Raw genomic sequence first — 17,515 nt, 5'->3', positions numbered from 1 at the left:
AGCTAAGAACCTTCATGAAAGGTTAGAGAAATTGCTAACCAGAATAGCCAGTTTAGAGAAGAACATAAATGACCTGAAAGAGCTGAAAAACACAGCATGAGAACTTCATGAAGAATACACAAGTATCAACAGCCTCATTGACCACGTGGAAGAAAGGATATCAGAGTTTGAAGACTACCTTGCTGAAATAAGACATGCAGACAAGTATAGAGAAAAAAGAATGAAAAGGAATGAACAAAACCTCCAAGAAATATTGGACTTCATAAAAAGACTGAACTTATGATTGATTGGAGTACCAGAGGAGACAGAGAAAATGTAAACAAGCTGGAAAACACACTTCAGGATATTAGTCAGAAGAACTTCTCCAACCTAACAAAACAGACCAACATACAAATCAGGAAATACAAAGAACATTGTTACGATACTCCATAACAAGATCAACCCCAAGATACGTGGTCATTAGATTCTCCAAGGTCAAAATGAAGGAAAAACTGTTAAGAGCAGCCAGAGAAAAAGGCCAGGTCACGTACAAAGGGAAGCCCATCAGACTAACAGCAAACCTCCTAGCAAAAACTCTACAAGCCAGAAGAGATTGGGGGCTAATATTCAACATTCTTAAAGAAAATAATTTTCAACCCGGAATCTCATATCAAGTCAAAAACTAAGCTTCATAAGTGAAGGAGAAATAAAATCCTTTCCAGACAAGCAAGTGCTCAGAGATTTCATTACCACCAGGCCTACCCTGCAAGAGCTCCTGAAAGAAGCACTAAATAGGAAAAACAAAAACAACAAAAAGCCAAAAACCAAAAACCACAAAACCTGGTACCAGCCACTGCAGTAACACATCAGAAAATAAAGACCAATGACAGTAGGAAGAAACTGCATCAGCTAGTGTGTAAAATAACCAAATAGCATCATGATGACAGGATCAAATTCACACATAACAATACTAACCTTAAATGTAAATGGGCTAAATGCCACAATTAAAAGACACAGACTGGCAAATTGTGTAAGGAGTCAAGACTCATTGGTATGCTGTATTCAGGAGACTCACATTATGTACAAAGACACATGCAGGCTCAAAATAAAAGGATGGAGAAAAATTTACCAAGCAAATGGGGAAAAAATAAAAAGCAGGGTTGCAATCCTAGTCTCTGACAACAGACTTTAAACCAACAAAGATCACAAAACACAAAGAAGGGCATTAGATAATGGTAAAGGGAACAAGAGCTAACTAATCTGAATATGTATTCACCTTATATAGGAGCACCCAGATTTGTAAAACAAGTTCTTAGAGACCTACAAAGAGACTTAGACCTCCACACAGTAACAGTGGGAGATGTTAACACCCTACTGTTAGTATTAGACAGATCAACAAGATAGAAAATTAACAAGGATATTCAGGACTTGAACTCAGCTCTGGATCAAGTAAACCTAGTAAACGTCTACAAAACTCTCTCCAAATCAAGAGAATATACATTTTTCTCAGTGCCACATGGCACTTATTGTAAAATTCGACCACATAATTGCAAGTACTCCTCAGCAAATGCAAAAGAACTGAAATCATAACAAACAGTCTCTCAGACCACAATGCAATCAAATTAGAACTTAGGATTAAGAAACTCACTCAATACCATATAATTTCATAGAAATTAAACAACCTTCTCCTGAGTGAATCTTGGGTAGATAACAAAATTAAGGCAGAAATCAAGAAGTATTTGAAACCAATGAGAACAAAGAGACAACGTACCAGAATCTCTGCAACACAGCTAAAGCACTGTTAAAAGGGAAATTTATAGCACTAAATGTCCACATCAGAAAGCTAAAAGGATCTCAAATTGACACCCTAACATCACAATTAAAAGAGCTAAAGAAGCAAGAGAAAACTAATGCAAAAGCTAACAGAAGACAAAAAATAACTAAGAGAAGAATTGAAAGAGATAGACATGAAAAACCTTCAAAAAAAAAAAAAAACAACCAATCCAGGAGCTGTTTTTTTTTTTTTTTTTTTTTTTGGAAAAAATTAACAAAATAGACTGCTAGCTAGATCAATGAAGAAAAAAGAGAGAAGACTCAAATAGACACAATAAAAAGGATAAAAGGGATATAACTACTGACACCACAGAAATACAAACTACCATCAGAGAATACTATAAACACCTCAATGCAAATAGACTAGAAAATCTAGAAGAAATGGATATATTCCTGAATGCATACACCCTACCAAGACTAAACTTGGAAGAAGCTGAATCCCTGAATATACCAATAACAAGCTCTGAAATCGAGGCAGTAACAGCCTACCAACCAAAAAAAGGTCAGGACCAGACAGATTCATAGCTAAATACTATCAGAAATACAATGATAAGCTGGTACTGTTCCTTCTGAAACTATTCCAGACAATTTAAAAGGAGGGACTCCTCCTTAACTCATTTCATGAAGCCAGCATCATCCTGATATCCAAACTGGGAAGAGACACAACAAAAAAAGAAAACTTCAGGCCAATATCCCTGATGAATATCAACAGAAAAATCCTCAATAAAATACTGGCAAACTGAATCCAGCAGCACACAAGAAACTTATCCACCACAACCAAGTTGGCTTCATCCCTGGGATGCAAGGCTGGTTTAACATATGCAAATCAGTAAATGTAATCCATCACATAAACAGAACCAAAGACAAAAACCACATGATTATATAAATAGATGCAGAAAAGACCTTTCATAAAATTCAACATCCATTCATGTTAAAAACTCTCAATAAACTAGGTATTGATGGAATATATCTCAAAATAATAAGAGCTAATTATGACAAACCCACAGCCAATATCATACTGGATGAGCAAAAGCTGGAAGCATTCCCTTTGAAAACTGGTACAAGACAAAGATGCCCTCTCTCACCACTCTTATTTAACATAGTATTGGAAGTTCTGGCCAGGGCAATCAGGCAAGAGAAATAAATAAAGCGTATTCAAATAGGAAGAGAGGAAGTCAAGTTGCCTCTGTATGCAGACAAAATAATTTTATATTTAGAAAACTACATAATTTCAGCCCAAAAACTTCTTGAACTGATAAGTAACTTCAGTAAACTTTCAGGATATGAAATCAATGTGCAAAAATCACAAGCATTCATTTACACCAACAAGAGGCAGGCAGAGAGCTATATCATGAATGAACTCCCATTCACAATCGCTACAAAGAGAATAAAATACCTAGGAATAAAGCTAACAAGGAATGTGAAGACTTCTTCAGGGAGAACTATAAACCACTGCTCAAAGAAATAAGAGAGACACAAACAAATGGAAAACATTCCATCCTCATGGATCGAAAGAATCAATATTGTGAAAATGGCCACACTGCCAAATTTATAGATTCAATGCTATTCCCATCAAACTAGCAGTGACATTCTTCATAGTATTAGAAAAAACTATTTCAAATTTCTTATGGAATCAAAGAAGACTCCATATAGGCAAGAAAATCCTAAGCAAAAAAAAAAAAAAAAAAAAGAAAAAACAAAGCTCGAGGCATCATGCTACAACTCCAAACTATACTACAAGGCTACAGTAACCAAAACAGCATGGTACTGGTACCAAAACAGACATATAGATCAATGGAGAAGAACAGAGACCTCAGAAAAAACACCACATGTCTACAACCATCTGATCTTTGACAAACCTGAAAAAAATGAGCAATGGGGAAAAGATTTCATATTCAGTAAATGGTGCTGGAAAAACTGGCTTGCCAAATGCAGAAAATTGAAACTGGACCCCTACCTTACACCTCATATAAAAATTAACTCAAGATGGATTAAAGACTTAAAACCCAAAGCCATATAACCCTAGAAGAAAACCTAGGCAATACCATTCAGGACAGGCATGGGCAAAGAATTCATGACAAATATGCCAAAAGCAATTGCAACAAAAGCCAGAGCTGACTAATGAAATCTAATTAAACTGAAGAGCTTCTGCACAGCAAAAGAAACTATCATCAGAGTGAACAGGCAACCTACAGAATGGGAGAAAGTTTTTGCAATATACCCATCTGACAAACGTTTAATATCCAGAATTTATGAGGAACTTAAACATATTTGCAATTAAAAAAAAAACAATCCCATCAAAAAGTGGGCAAAGGATATGAACCGACATTTCTCAAAAGAAGACATTTATGCAGTCAACAAACATATGAAAAAAGGCTCAACATCACTGATCATCAGAGATGTATAAATCAAAACCACAATGAGATGCCAATTCATGCCAGTCAGAATGGCAATTATTAAAAAGTCAGGAAACAATAGATGCTGGTGAGTCTGTGGAGAAATAGGAACACTTTTACACTGCTGATGGGAATGTAAATTAATTCAATCATTGTGAAAGACAGTATGGTGATTCCTCGAAAATCAAGAACCAAAAATATCATTTAACCCAGCAATCTCACTACTGGGTATATACTCAAGGAATATACATCATTCTGCTATAAGACACATGCACATATATATTTATTACAGCACTATTTACTATAGCAATGACACGGAACCAACCCAAATGCCCATCAATGATAGATTGGATAAAGAAAATATGGAATACTATGCAGCCATAAAAAGGAATGAGATCATGTCCTTTGCAGGGACATGGATGAAGTTGGAAGCCATCATCTTCTAAGACTAAAACAGGAACAGAAAACCAAACACTGCATGTTCTCACTCACAAATGCAAATTGAACATTGAGAACACATGGACACAAAGAGGGGAACATATACCATGGCCTATTTTGGGGTGGTGGATGAGGGAAGGGAACTTAGAGGGAGGATGGGTCAGTAGGTCCAGCAAACCACCATGGCACACATATACCTATGTAACAAACCTGCATGTTCTGTATATGTATCCTGTTTTTTTTTTTTTTTTAGAGGAAATTTAAAAAAAAGAAAAAAGAGGTTTAATTGGCTCATGGTTCTGTAGGCTTTACAGGAACTGTGGTACCAATATCTGCTTCTGGTGAGGCCTCAGGAAGCTTACAATTATAGCAGAAAGCATCAGGGAGCTAGCATGTCACATGGCAAGAGTGGGAACAAGAGAGAGAGGAGGAGGAGCCAGGCTTCTTTAAATCATCAACTCTTGCATCAACTCTCACGTGAATTAGCAGAGCAAGAACTCACTTATTACCATTGGGAAGGCACCAAGCCATTCAAGAGGGATCTTCCCCAATGATCCAAACACCTCCTACCAGGCCCCACAACCAACATTGAGGATTACATTTGAAATGACATTTGGAGGGAACAAACATCCAAACCACATCATTCTGCTTCTGATCCCCCAGATCTCATGTCCTCCTCACATATCAAAATACAACCATGCCTTTACAATAGTCTGCCAAAGTCTTAACTTGTTCAGCATTAATTCAAGTCTCAAGTCACATGTGTGAAGTCCCAAGTATCATCTGGAGATGAGTACACTGATCTTATGAGCCGGTGAGTTCAAAAACAAGTTATTTACTCCCAATATACAATGGTGCTATAGATAGTGGGTATGCATTATCATTTGAAACGGGAGAAATTGGCCAAAAGAGAGCCAATAGGCCCACACAAGTCTGAAACCCAGCAAGACAGTCATTAAATCTTAAAGCTCCAAAACAATCTCCTTTGACATTATGTCCTGCATCCTGGTCACAATGGTGTGAGACATAGGCTATGAAGGCCTTGGACAGGTTTGTCCCTGTGGCTTTCCAGGGTGTAGCCCCTGTGGCTGCTCTCACAGGTTGGAGTTGAGTGCCTATGGCTTTTCCACACTGAGGATGCAAGCTGCCTACCATTCTCACTGAGGATGCAAGTGGCTCTACCATTTTGGGTCTGGAGGGTGGCATCCCACTTCCCAAAGTTCCACTAGACGGTTCCCTGGTGGGGACTCTGCAGGGGCTCTAACTCTATATTTCCCATTGGCAATGCCCTAGTAGAGTTTCTCTGTGGGGTCTCTGCTCCTGTAGTAGAGCCTGGGTATCCAGGCTTCCCCATACATCCTCTGGAATCCAGGTGGGAGATGCTAAGCCTTTTTCACATTTGATTCTGTGCATCTGCAGGCTGAACATCACACGAAACCTGCCAAGGATTATGGCTTGCTCCCTCCAGAGTGGCAGCTTGAGCTTTACCTTGGCCCAGTTGAGCTGTGGCTGGAGCCTGAGTGGTAAGGATGCTGGGAGTACTGTCCTGAGGCTATGCAGGAAGTGGGGTCCTGGGCCTGACCCCTGAAACCAATCTTCTTCCCAAGGCCTCTGGGGCTGTCCCTAAGAACTCTGAAATGCCTTCAAAGCCTTTTACCCACTGTCCTGGCTATTAGCACTTGCCTCCCTTTTAGTCATGCTAATCTAACAAATGGTTGCTCTGCAGCCTGCTTGGATTTTTTCTACCATAGGACTAAGCTACAAGTTTTCCAAATTTTTATGCTCTGCTTCCCTTTTAAATATAACTTAAGTTGTTTACTTGCTTCCATATATGACTTAGGGTGTCAGAAGCAGCCATACTACTTCTTGAATGCTTTGCTGCTTAGATATTTTTTTCCTGCCAGGTATCTTGTATCATAATTAAGTTCAAACCTCTCAGATCCTTATGACATGAATACAATGCTGCCAAGTTCTTTGCCAGGGTGTAACATGGATGATCTTTATTCCATTTCCCAATAACTCCCTCATTTCCACCCAAGACTTAATCAGCCTGAACTTCATTGTCTATATCTCTAACAGCATTTTGGTTACAACCATTTAACCAGTCTCTAAGAAGTTTCAAACTTTCCCTCATCTCCCTGTCTTCTTCCCGGCCTTCCAAACTCTTTCTATCTCTGCCCATTGTCCAGTTCAAAAGCTGTTTCCACATTTTCAGGTATTTCATAGCAACACCCCACTCCTGGTACCAATTATCTGTTAGTTTGTTCTTGTGTTGCTATAAATACCTGAGACTGGGTAATTTATTAAAACAAAGATGGTTAATTGGCTTATGGTTTTGCAGGTTTTACAGAATGTATGGTGCTGACATCTATCTCTGATGAAGCCTCACAAAGCTTACAATCATGGTAGAAGGTAATAGGGAGCCAGCGTGTCACATGGCATGATCAGGAACAAAAGAGAGAAGGAAGAGTTAGCCTTTTAAACAACCAGCTCTCATGTGAACTAACAGAGTGAGAACTCACTTATTACCATGAGGGCATCAAGCCATTCATGAGGGATCTGCCCCTATGATCCAAACACCTCCCCCCAGTCCAGCCTCTAACATTGGAGATTACATTTCAACATGAGATCTGGAGTGGGCAAATATCCAAACCATATGAGTTACTATTCTGACTTTCTCTGAAATAGGTGTATTTAGATTGTTTTCTGTTGGATGGTAGATATCGTTATATAAAAGATAGGTGAGTGATTTATGACTTAAATATCCGCTTGGATACTTCTTTAGTATGGTTAGTTAAGCTTTATCATTAAGAATGACTTTCATTTAGTGTCAAAAGTTAATGCTGCCATCAGCCTGTATTTCTGAGACATGGATTGTTGGATACTTCAAATAGTTTATGATCAAAAGTCTTAAAAGTTCTAATCTGACTTTTAAAGTTTTAAAGTTCTAACAAAGACAAAAAAAACAACACACTGGGCCCTACTTGAGGGTGGAGGGTGGGAGGAGGAAGAAAAGCAGAAAAAATAACTACTGGGTACTAGGTATTATTTCCTCGGTGATGAAATAGTCCGTACAACAAATGCCTGTGACATGAATTTACCTATATAACACACCTGCACATACACCCCTTAACCTAAATTAAAAGTTAACAAATATCTATTACAAATTTAAAAAAATAATAATATACAACACCAAGAGTGAGCCCTGATATAAACTGTGGACTTTGGATGATAATGATGTGTCAATGAAGGTTCATCAATTGTAACAAATATACCACTCTGATGGGGGAGGTTGATAATGAGAAAGGTTGTGCACATGTGGGGTAGTGCGTATATGGGAAATTTCTATTCCTTTCTCTCAATTTTGCTCTATGAAAAGCAAAAACTTAAAAAATTATACTTAAGGCATCAAATTTGGAAAAATCAATAGCCTAGTTTCTTACTACAAAATCATATGACATAGTTTTCTAAATGTAACCATCACATGTTGTTTTCATGGACTTCATACACACTTGCTCTAGGAATGAAACAACAAAGTATTTTCATTTTTCCTCTATTCTGTTTCTATCAGTACTGGTTCTGTGCAGGTAGGGATAGGAGGGTTATCCTTAGCCAATATCAGAATTAAGTTGAATGGAGGACTTATAGTTTTCCAATAAAAAAATTCAAGAAGTGTTTTTTGCTTCCCAGGTGGTAAAATTATACATACTTTTAATTTCCTTTTTTGATCTCTTTATATTTTCCAAATGTTCAACAAAGTGTGGTTATTAGTTATCATAATAAAAGAGACTGTAGGTTATTTCTCTGATTTCTAAGATTAAAAAAAAATAAGTTTAAAAGTTCTAATCTGACATTTTCAGTGACCACATTTCTGGAGTGCTCAAATGAATATGTACAATCAAGGCAAATATTTTGTCTACACTCCTGATTTCCTTGATGACAGAATTTTCCTAAGCATATTTCTGGTCTTTCTTTTTGTCCCTCTATTCTCTCTGCCCTGAGAAGTTGAAGGATTTATTTGATTAGCAATGGGTAGCCTCAGTCCTATTTATGTTCCTTTTAGAAAAAAGTTGTCTGCAGGGAGCAAGTTACCTTTGCTACTTTTCTAGGAGCAGATTCTTCCCTGTTAGAGAAGGATCCTGTAGTGGTTCAACATTGCCTATATCTAGATACCTTCTCTGCCTGCTTGTTTTTAAGTAAGTCAATTTGGCTCTCAAGCTAAGCTATAGTCTTCAACTTGTCTTTTATTAAAAAATAAAGATGGTATTTTTGGCCTTTATATGCTACTCTTTATTTTTTAATTTGCTTAGAACATAGCCATGGAAGAAGAAAGCCATTTTATTGTTTCATGTACTTCTCATGCCTGAAAGTTGACGTTCTTCCTGAATTTTCTATCATCAAAAAGCTTTGAGTCTCTAGTAAACAAAATTCCTAAATCTAACAAATCTCATCATGACCAGCTCTCACAGCCTACATTTGAACACTACTGATTTTCTCCAGTGGAGGGAATTCAAACTACTTCTTTGCAATTTGAGAAAGCAGTTAGAAAAAAGCAGCCTTATGCTACCATTTTGATTTTTTTAAGGTTACTGTTGATCCTGATGCTGAACACTGAGGGAAAAATGCTTCAATTAAAGGCAGACAAACTCTTCCACATAAGAACACACACAAATCTTCAAAGCTCATATTATTTGTGACCAACTCCTGAAGAAATATACTTTTAGATAACCTTCATATAGAAGGCAGGTAAATTACTAATTATATGTACATATGACATTTTTGAATATACTTACCTCAGCAGTGTGCTTTGCCACATGCCCCACGATGACAATGACCTTCCCTTTGAAGTTCTGGAGCATAGCGGTATAAGGGCCTTGGATAAGCTCCCCTTCTGCAGTGAATGCAGCACTAAATGGAATGTTGATGCTTCCTGAAATGTGACCACGAATAAAGCTAAGAAGGAAAATTTAAGGAAAACATTTATTTGTGTGCAATTTTGAGTGTCTGAGAGAAACTCACAGAGGTAAGTGATTCCCTGAAGATAGTACTAAACATTTTCTAGCTCATGTGAGTATTTTATCTAAATGACATAAGGCACTTCTAAGAGAAAAAAAGAAAGTTAACTTTGAAAATGAAGGAGAAAAGAGAAAGGAAGATGACTAGCCAAAGATGTAAAGAAGCCCTTCCTCATTAAATGAAGAATAATGAAAGTGATCCTGATGCAGCAAAGCAATAGTAATCGCATGAATTGTACAACACTCCTTTCAATTCATTGTTACTACCATGATTATTTTAAAGTTCTGAAAGTGACACAGGCAAATGGATTTTCTCAGCTCTAATCTGATGCTGCAAAAGCCTACACTCTCTGGGCAAGTGATTGCTAAAGGGGACTCCATATAGAATTGCAAGTGGCCATTAGCACTGGTTGAAAACACTTCTTTTGGTTCATTTCTCAAGAAAACTTATCTGGCATTTCCATTATTTCCAGTTTTACACTCTCTGATGAGGGTGGTGTCTTATTGTTTTACACTTAAAAGGGGTCTGATGGTTTCATTAACTATTAATTTAGGAATTAAAGGCATTCATTCGCTTAAAACATTTAGAAAGATCATAAGATCTTAAAGAAAAAAATGTAAACTCCAAGAGGTAATTAAAAGCTGCAACTAAGGGAATGAAAGTAGAACTTTGGAAATCAGATTAAAAAAAGGGTAATTATTTCTTTAGATTCTAGAAAGGAAAACATTCTTAAATATATCCATTAATCAAAACTCTTCAAATAAACGTAAAATAACAACTGTGAAAACTCTCAAAGAGGTGTCTTTAATATTTTAATAGATAGATTGTCATTTTGGGGAAGACAGGGAAGGTTTCCACTGAGAAAGTGATGGCTATATCAAGAATTGAAGAATTAATACAAGTCAATCAGGCAAAGGGATGCAATGGAGGTGGGATAAGGTAGCAGAGGGTATAAAATTTCAGGCAGAAATGTTGGGCTTATCGTGGGGAGGCACATGACCAAAAAAGAGAAATGAAGGAAGGCCAGTGGAATTTAGATAGCACAAGGAAGCACAAGCTACAGTGAGCCTGGACATGGATGCAGAGGCCCGACCACACAGGCCTTGTAGGCTATGTTGATGATATTGGTTTTTATCCTAGGAGCAATAAAAGTCAGAAAGTGTTTTAACCAGAGAAGTAAAGGATTTGCATTTTGGCAACAATGTAGAGAAAGGCTAGAAGGGGAGTGAATGTGAAGACCAGTTTATAAGGAGTTTAGGCTAATTTCTTCCGTCTTAATAATCACAGATGATTACAAAAAAAAGAATGTTTATGTGTTCAATAGAGGCATTTTCCCTAAACTTCCACTTTAGGTATGTTATTCAAAAAACAAAAGTCACAGTTTTAAAAGATTGCTACACAAGCAAGTAATAGTCCCCCTGAAAACTTACCAATTGTCACTGCATGAGGAGAAGTATCCTAATTATTTACTGACATGTAGTTTCTCTATTGCCCCAGTTTGTAGGCTCATCTTCTTTTGGAATACTACTTCTCTGTCTCTCTTTCTTTCTCTCTCCTTAATGGAGACAGAGGAATTTGAGGCTCCTACTCTCAAGAATGACGGTGGAGATGGACTACATATCTTACAATTTAAATTTTCTAGTCAGCTGCTGCTGCATCATTTTTTTAATGAAAAGCATATGACATTAATAACGAGAGAAAGAACCATACATAAGTTCTGAAAAACTAAAGGAGAGCATCAACATTAACATTCCAGTGGACATTGTTTAGTTGAAGTTTTCTAGAACGGCGAGAGAATTTATGATCATGAGTAGATTACCTTTGAACATCATCAGCATTAGTTTTTCAGACATTTCTAATTATTCAATAATCCCAATTGTAGTTTTCCTGAAGAGTAATGACTTCTCTCAGAATATAATTATTCTGATGGTACTTTTTTTAATGGATAGTACTTTTATTTTCAGTAAAGATATACTTCAAAATGAAAAATTTTTTATAACACAAACTAAGAACCTAACAACTCATATATTCTTAGCTCATATATCTACATCTGTCAGGTCTGAATAAGTTGCCAGAGTGTTTCCGTATTTATCAAACAGCCCTTATCAACTATGAACATCTTTTCTTTTTTAGTGTGTTTAGAGTAGTAAAAGCAATACAAATCTATTCCAGTCAAATGCTGTAGCAGACAAGTTTGGGTTGCCTGTCCACGTTCCATTTTCTTGTTTGGAAGAGCACCAACCACTGACTCTGAGAAAAGGGTGAGCCTAGGCTGTCATGTTTGTATCAGATGACCCTGACACAACCATGGCTGACAGGATGGTGGAGGGGAGGGTGATGGTGGATATATGATATAGGCTGAGCCAATGAGATTCTCTGCCTTGAAAATCAGAAATAAAAAACATAAAAGATAATGCTCAGATTGTGCTAAGCTTTACATGTAAAGTAACCTTTAAGTTCCTCTTCCATAAAAGTTGTTCAGTCACATATTAGAAAATTAGAAGGCCCTGGCTCTAAAAGAAAAACTGTTTAAGAGATAAATTCAGTGAATACTGTATTTGGTTTAAAAAGTACCCATCTTTATCTAAATAATCATATCTAATAACTATAATTACAGATAAGCTTTAAGATGATTTTATAGGTTCAATATCACCTATTTATTATGTGCCTTTAAAGAATAATTTAAACTGCCTTTGAGTGACTAGAAGTATGTCATAAAGTTGTTATTATCCTAAAATTTTTTGTTGGTTGTGAATTTGTCTTTTAAAAAATCTAGATTAAATATTAAAATGCTTCACAAAATATGATGGCAACAGAGTCTTTTGTGAAAGAGAAAGTTATTCAAAATACAAAATGATTCCAAACCTTTTTAAGGCTACATTTTGGAAAACAAGGGACCAAAGAAACAGAGCTTTAAGTCACACTTTCCTCATTCTTAATCTATTTGAACCAAAAAGTCCTGGATAACATCTAAGAACACTCATCCAAGAACACTCTTGTCATGAAACTTCTAGTACAAAAATGATTGGGTAAGCATGAATGTCTGTAGACAGGGTGGTCAAACCTCTGACTTCTATCCTTACTGGCAAACAACAGAGGAGAATGAGATAGGCCTAGTTACAAATCAGTATATATTTACTATCAATAGCCTGTTGTTTAAATAAGTAGGACAATGAAGACAACTTTGGTTATTTAAAGATCTTTTCTTTTTTCCTTGGAAATTATTTACATTACCCCGCCTACAATACAATATCCCATGTGACACAGACAGTATTAGATGAAATAAAACAATTTCTATTAAGGCGATTTCTAGATATTTGAGAGGTGGTCTGATTATACTGTAAATGTAGGTAAGGTGAATACTTTTTTCACTTGTTGAGTCCTTCAAAATCAGAATAAAATATGAGGTATTTGAAAATTGAACAAAGAACAGATTTCTGTATATTTTGTATAAGAAAGAATAAAGAGGGAAATAGAAGAAATTTTTTGACATATGGTTAACAAAAAAATACTATGACTCTGGATGACCCTAGTTGATTGCCATCAGTCATGAGTAAAATCTGGCAAGGAAAGAGAAAAAGACAGAGAATATGCTGAGATAAGCACATTTTTCCATGTACTAAGAACTTTGGTTTTATTTCACTGTATTACAGTGGAAAACAAGTATACACAGTACCTTCACACAAATAGTGTTAGAGATGAACATGCAACACTACATAGTTTTGGAGTTTGACTGTCACTTTATTGCTTTCTGTATAATGCAGATAAAAATCTGAATCCTCTACACTAATGTTTTACGTTTTAAAGCCATTTCTCATTACATAAACACATATATGGGGTAAACAATAACCACACTTAAAGAGGTTCTATAATGAGTGTAATACCCAATAGTCAGACACTATGCTATTTTATAAACTAAGAATTTAAAAAGCTACAGCTTCAAAGAACCAAGCTTAGGGATTATTAAGGAAATAATAGCCAAAGTGTTTATGAGGTGATTAGCTCAATCACATATATATCATGATAGTGTAATTCCAACAATGCCATTACAATATTTGGTTTGGTTTTGGTGAAAGTGGCAGTGGTATCCATAAACACTAATTTATAACTTCCAGTGTTCATAGAAAATTAGAATTTTTGATGACATACTTGAAAGAATTAAAAGATACAAAAAAAATCATTACAGAAGTCAGCAGTAATTACAATGAAATCTCTAGACTGGAATAATAGTTAGGATAGCATAAAAGCATCCAATAATGGTAGCAGTCACTTCACCATGTGTTTGAATATGGCTGTTTACTACCCTCAATGTACTATAGGATAATTCCAGTAAACATATGAATTTTCTTTGGCATATGGAAACCTTACACTATGTATCTTACCCTGTCTTGGAGTAAATTGTGCCCCTACCTGTAAATAAACCATTCAGCTCAACATTCCATTTGGCAGACATTACCAAAAGCATATGAGTGCGTGCTTAGAAGAAAATCAAAATTTTGCATTAAACAGAATTTAGTAGTCCAATGCACAAACAGATAAAAAAAATTACTGTAAAATTCTGACAAATAAGTTGGATTATCAGAACAGCATTAACAGGTAGGGATAATGTATATTATCTTCTAGGTTTCTAAGGTATGAAAACTTTTCTGTATTCATAAATCAGTCTACATAACAATACTGTAAGTGGATATGCTGTCAGGTCTAAGAATATAGGTACATTGTACAGGTAAATTACATGGGTAAATGTCTGTATTTAACAAAGAATGTTCAGAAAGATTCTTCAATTTACAAAAAAATTAGAAAATTCCTTTAAAATACTGCTTAAAATTAAACAGAGAAACCAGCTCATGTTTTTTTTTACATCCTAAAAGAGCACAGCATTTTTGTTGGTTGCCACACTTAGTGACATCATATCTCTAAAGACAAAGTACACCAATATCTCACCAAAAAAGCCCTCACTCAAGAAGATCTACCTATCTTTGTTTTTGGCTGTTTGTCTGCTGGGTAAACTAATTATAATTAGTGTTATAGACCTTTCAGTCCAAACTCAAGGTTTTACTTTTAGTATATCAGCAGACAAAAAGAAATATGAAATTAAACCCACAATTCTCTCATATATAACATAACTAAAAGGCACTAACTGATATAGATGTTTAGATATCAAGATTTTCTTTGCTAAATCTATTGATACTATGTTTGAATGGCATCACCATCTCCTAAATCAACCAAAAATCTCATTTCTAACATCTTATCAGTAGCAACATCCAATATTCTACTACTCTAATAAATCCCGTACTCACGTTTTCATTCCCATTATCACTGCCTGTTTCAGATACTGATTTGTCTTGAGCTAAAACTACTGTGGTAACTGTTTCCTCCAACTTTTGTCTTTTCTCTTGGAAATACACTTGATTTACAATATTGACAGATAAAAAATTTAAAAGCAAAGTGTTCAGATCATCACGTCCCTGCTGAGAAACTTTCCATTACTGCCTACAAGACAAAGCCCGTATTTCTCAGTTCAGTCCTCATGAACAGAACCTATGTACTTCAATTCCAACCAAACTAAATCATTACTGTTACCAATAGGTTTTCTATCTCCTGTAGTTTCTGTGCCTAAATATCTTTTTTCCCTTATTTTTGCACGTTTAAATATCCATCCCTCAAATGTTTCATCCATGAAAGTTTCCCTTCCCACAGTATCTGTACATCTCTCATAACAGCAATTTGATTTCATATAAAATATACTAATGAATACAACTTGTATCTAAACAACGGAAAGGAACAATGTGTATTACATTAATTTCATCTTTGAATCTCTTGCAATGATTAATAGAATGCTTAGAACATCACTTTCATATTGGTGAGAAATGAATTTCAGAATTTTGCTAAACCTGGAGTAACTGGTGTCAGCAGCAAATATGCTAAGGTGCCTTCTGGCAACTCCAACAGGTGGCGTCAGTGTCTAACAATGCTTGTAAGTGTCAACGATATAGAATTCCCCTTTGTCAGCTTACGTTTTGAGAAAAGGGAAACAAACAGCAACAAAAATAATTTCTCTGGATTTTCTTTAGCATAGGTATTGAACTAAGGGCCCACTAAAACTGGCTTATTTAGGGAAAGGCTAGCGATCTCTTTATGACAGAATATGAAGGAATGATTATACACATCAAATTTCTGGATAATTCAATCCTAATTTTGCCTGTGACATTATCTGTACTCTCATCCATCCTCTAAAATGCATTAATTTTTCTGAAATAAAAATCTGAGCATGGCACCTACCTGTTTAGAATTGTTTAATAGTTTCTTATTGCCTTAGGAATGAAACACAAACTTCTTAGCATGTTATGAGACATTTTCAACTACCCACTCTAGTCTCATTACCAATTCTCATATATTCCAGACATGCTCATCCACAGTTCTTGTAACTTCCTAAATAAGTCCTTCTCACCTTCTCTGGCCTTCAAATAGTGTGGCTTTTCAATGCCTTTCTCCCGTCTTTGCTGGATTACTAACTTCTACTTGTTTTTTAAGACTCATGTCAGACATCACCTGGTTTAGGTGCCCATCCTATATTTCCATGACATTTGGGTATGCTTCAGACATTGACCATTTCATATTATCCTTCAATTATCTATTTCATGTATTATTTTAGTTATAAGACTGTGAGCTTCTGGTGGGCAGGGGTGCTGTAATTAAACTCCAAATCCTCATTGCCTGGCAAAGCAGGTCCTCAAACAGGACTGGCTGACTGATTGAATGAGATTGTATGGCACTTTAGGAACTGGGGTCGTGGATGGTTCTAACACCAAATGGAAACTCTGCAATAGCTAATGTACCTTTCATAACTAACAATTAATGCTGACATGAAGGTATTCCTCAGCAGTTGCTATCATACATTCCTATATTATACAAAGCCCATTCAAATATGGGAATACAATTGGATGGAAATTTTAATTAAGATAGATTGAACCTATGTCCAAGAGATGAAAAAAATCTTACTAAACCTTGTTATCAGTATTTATTATGCTCTGATCATGAGTATCTTTAAACTGCTTTGAAGAAGTTTTCATAAATTTATTCTTAAGGACAATGATACAAGAGTAATACTAGCATTCTCTAAGAATGAATGTGGCATAATGAAATAATGAATACAACTGGGTTTATGTATTTTTCAAAAACCAAATTTAAGCCTGAGTTTGTCTTTGGTATAGATTTAGATGTTGATATTAAAAAAAATCAAAAGGTAAGAGTTTTACAAGTAAAGCTCAGCCTTAAGCAAAAACTCAGCCTTGATTTCAAGCAAACGAGTAACATTTCTCAAAGTATTGTTGTTTATAGATAACATCAGTTGGATCCACAATTACATGACTAAGACCTCTCTTACTATGAACTCCAAGAAAACTGAAACCCTAAATATTTACAACTATTAAAGAAAACAAGAGTTTGCTTGTGTGTTACCATGGAAACTATTAACATCACTTCTAAAATTCATGTCACTACAAGAGAAACATTTTCTATTGCCTCCTTAAAAAATGCCATTTTTGTTTGCTCTGAAATTCTCAAAATATATTGAAGAACAAATATATCTGACTTGATTTTTACCTAGATTAACATTTCATGTTTCTATCTTTTAAAAGCAAACAAAAAATGTGATTTCAACAAAAACTGCTGTTTTGCCTTTCTGAGCCTTTGGCTTTAATATTAAGAGTTTAAACTACATTAGGGTTTCTGCTTATTCTAAAGTTTTGGGATTATGTTTTCATTGTTAAGTGGCTGTCTTCATGTCCTTCAGCTTTCTTTTTCTGTATTCTCCATTCCCTCAGCCCACATTGGGGTTGAGGTAGCTCCCT

At 35.7% G+C, this 17,515-nt stretch overlaps 1 protein-coding gene across 5 annotated transcripts in view; it reads right to left on the bottom strand.

Annotated features, from left to right (window-relative positions):
* Positions 1-17,515, bottom strand: part of TBCK (TBC1 domain containing kinase) — a 263,530-nt gene that overhangs the window by 46,604 nt on the left and 199,411 nt on the right. For 4 of the 5 annotated variants that reach the window (XR_010345400.1, XM_012436502.2, XM_064384035.1 and 1 more), the window contains one exon: positions 9,440-9,599. The exons of the other annotated variant lie outside the window; for it this stretch is intronic. Coding sequence is in view for 3 of the 4 variants with exons in the window: in XM_012436502.2 (XP_012291925.1) it covers positions 9,440-9,599 (160 nt within the window). In the remaining variant the exon portion in view is untranslated. The remainder of the gene's footprint in view (positions 1-9,439; positions 9,600-17,515) is intronic. 5 annotated transcript variants of the gene reach the window in all.

This window comes from Aotus nancymaae, unplaced genomic scaffold (genome assembly GCF_030222135.1).
Source record: "Aotus nancymaae isolate 86718 unplaced genomic scaffold, 86718_ANA_hifiasm-v0.15.2.pri h1tg000033l, whole genome shotgun sequence".
Lineage (NCBI taxonomy): Eukaryota > Metazoa > Chordata > Mammalia > Primates > Aotidae > Aotus > Aotus nancymaae.
This window is presented reverse-complemented; position numbering and strand designations above follow the sequence as displayed.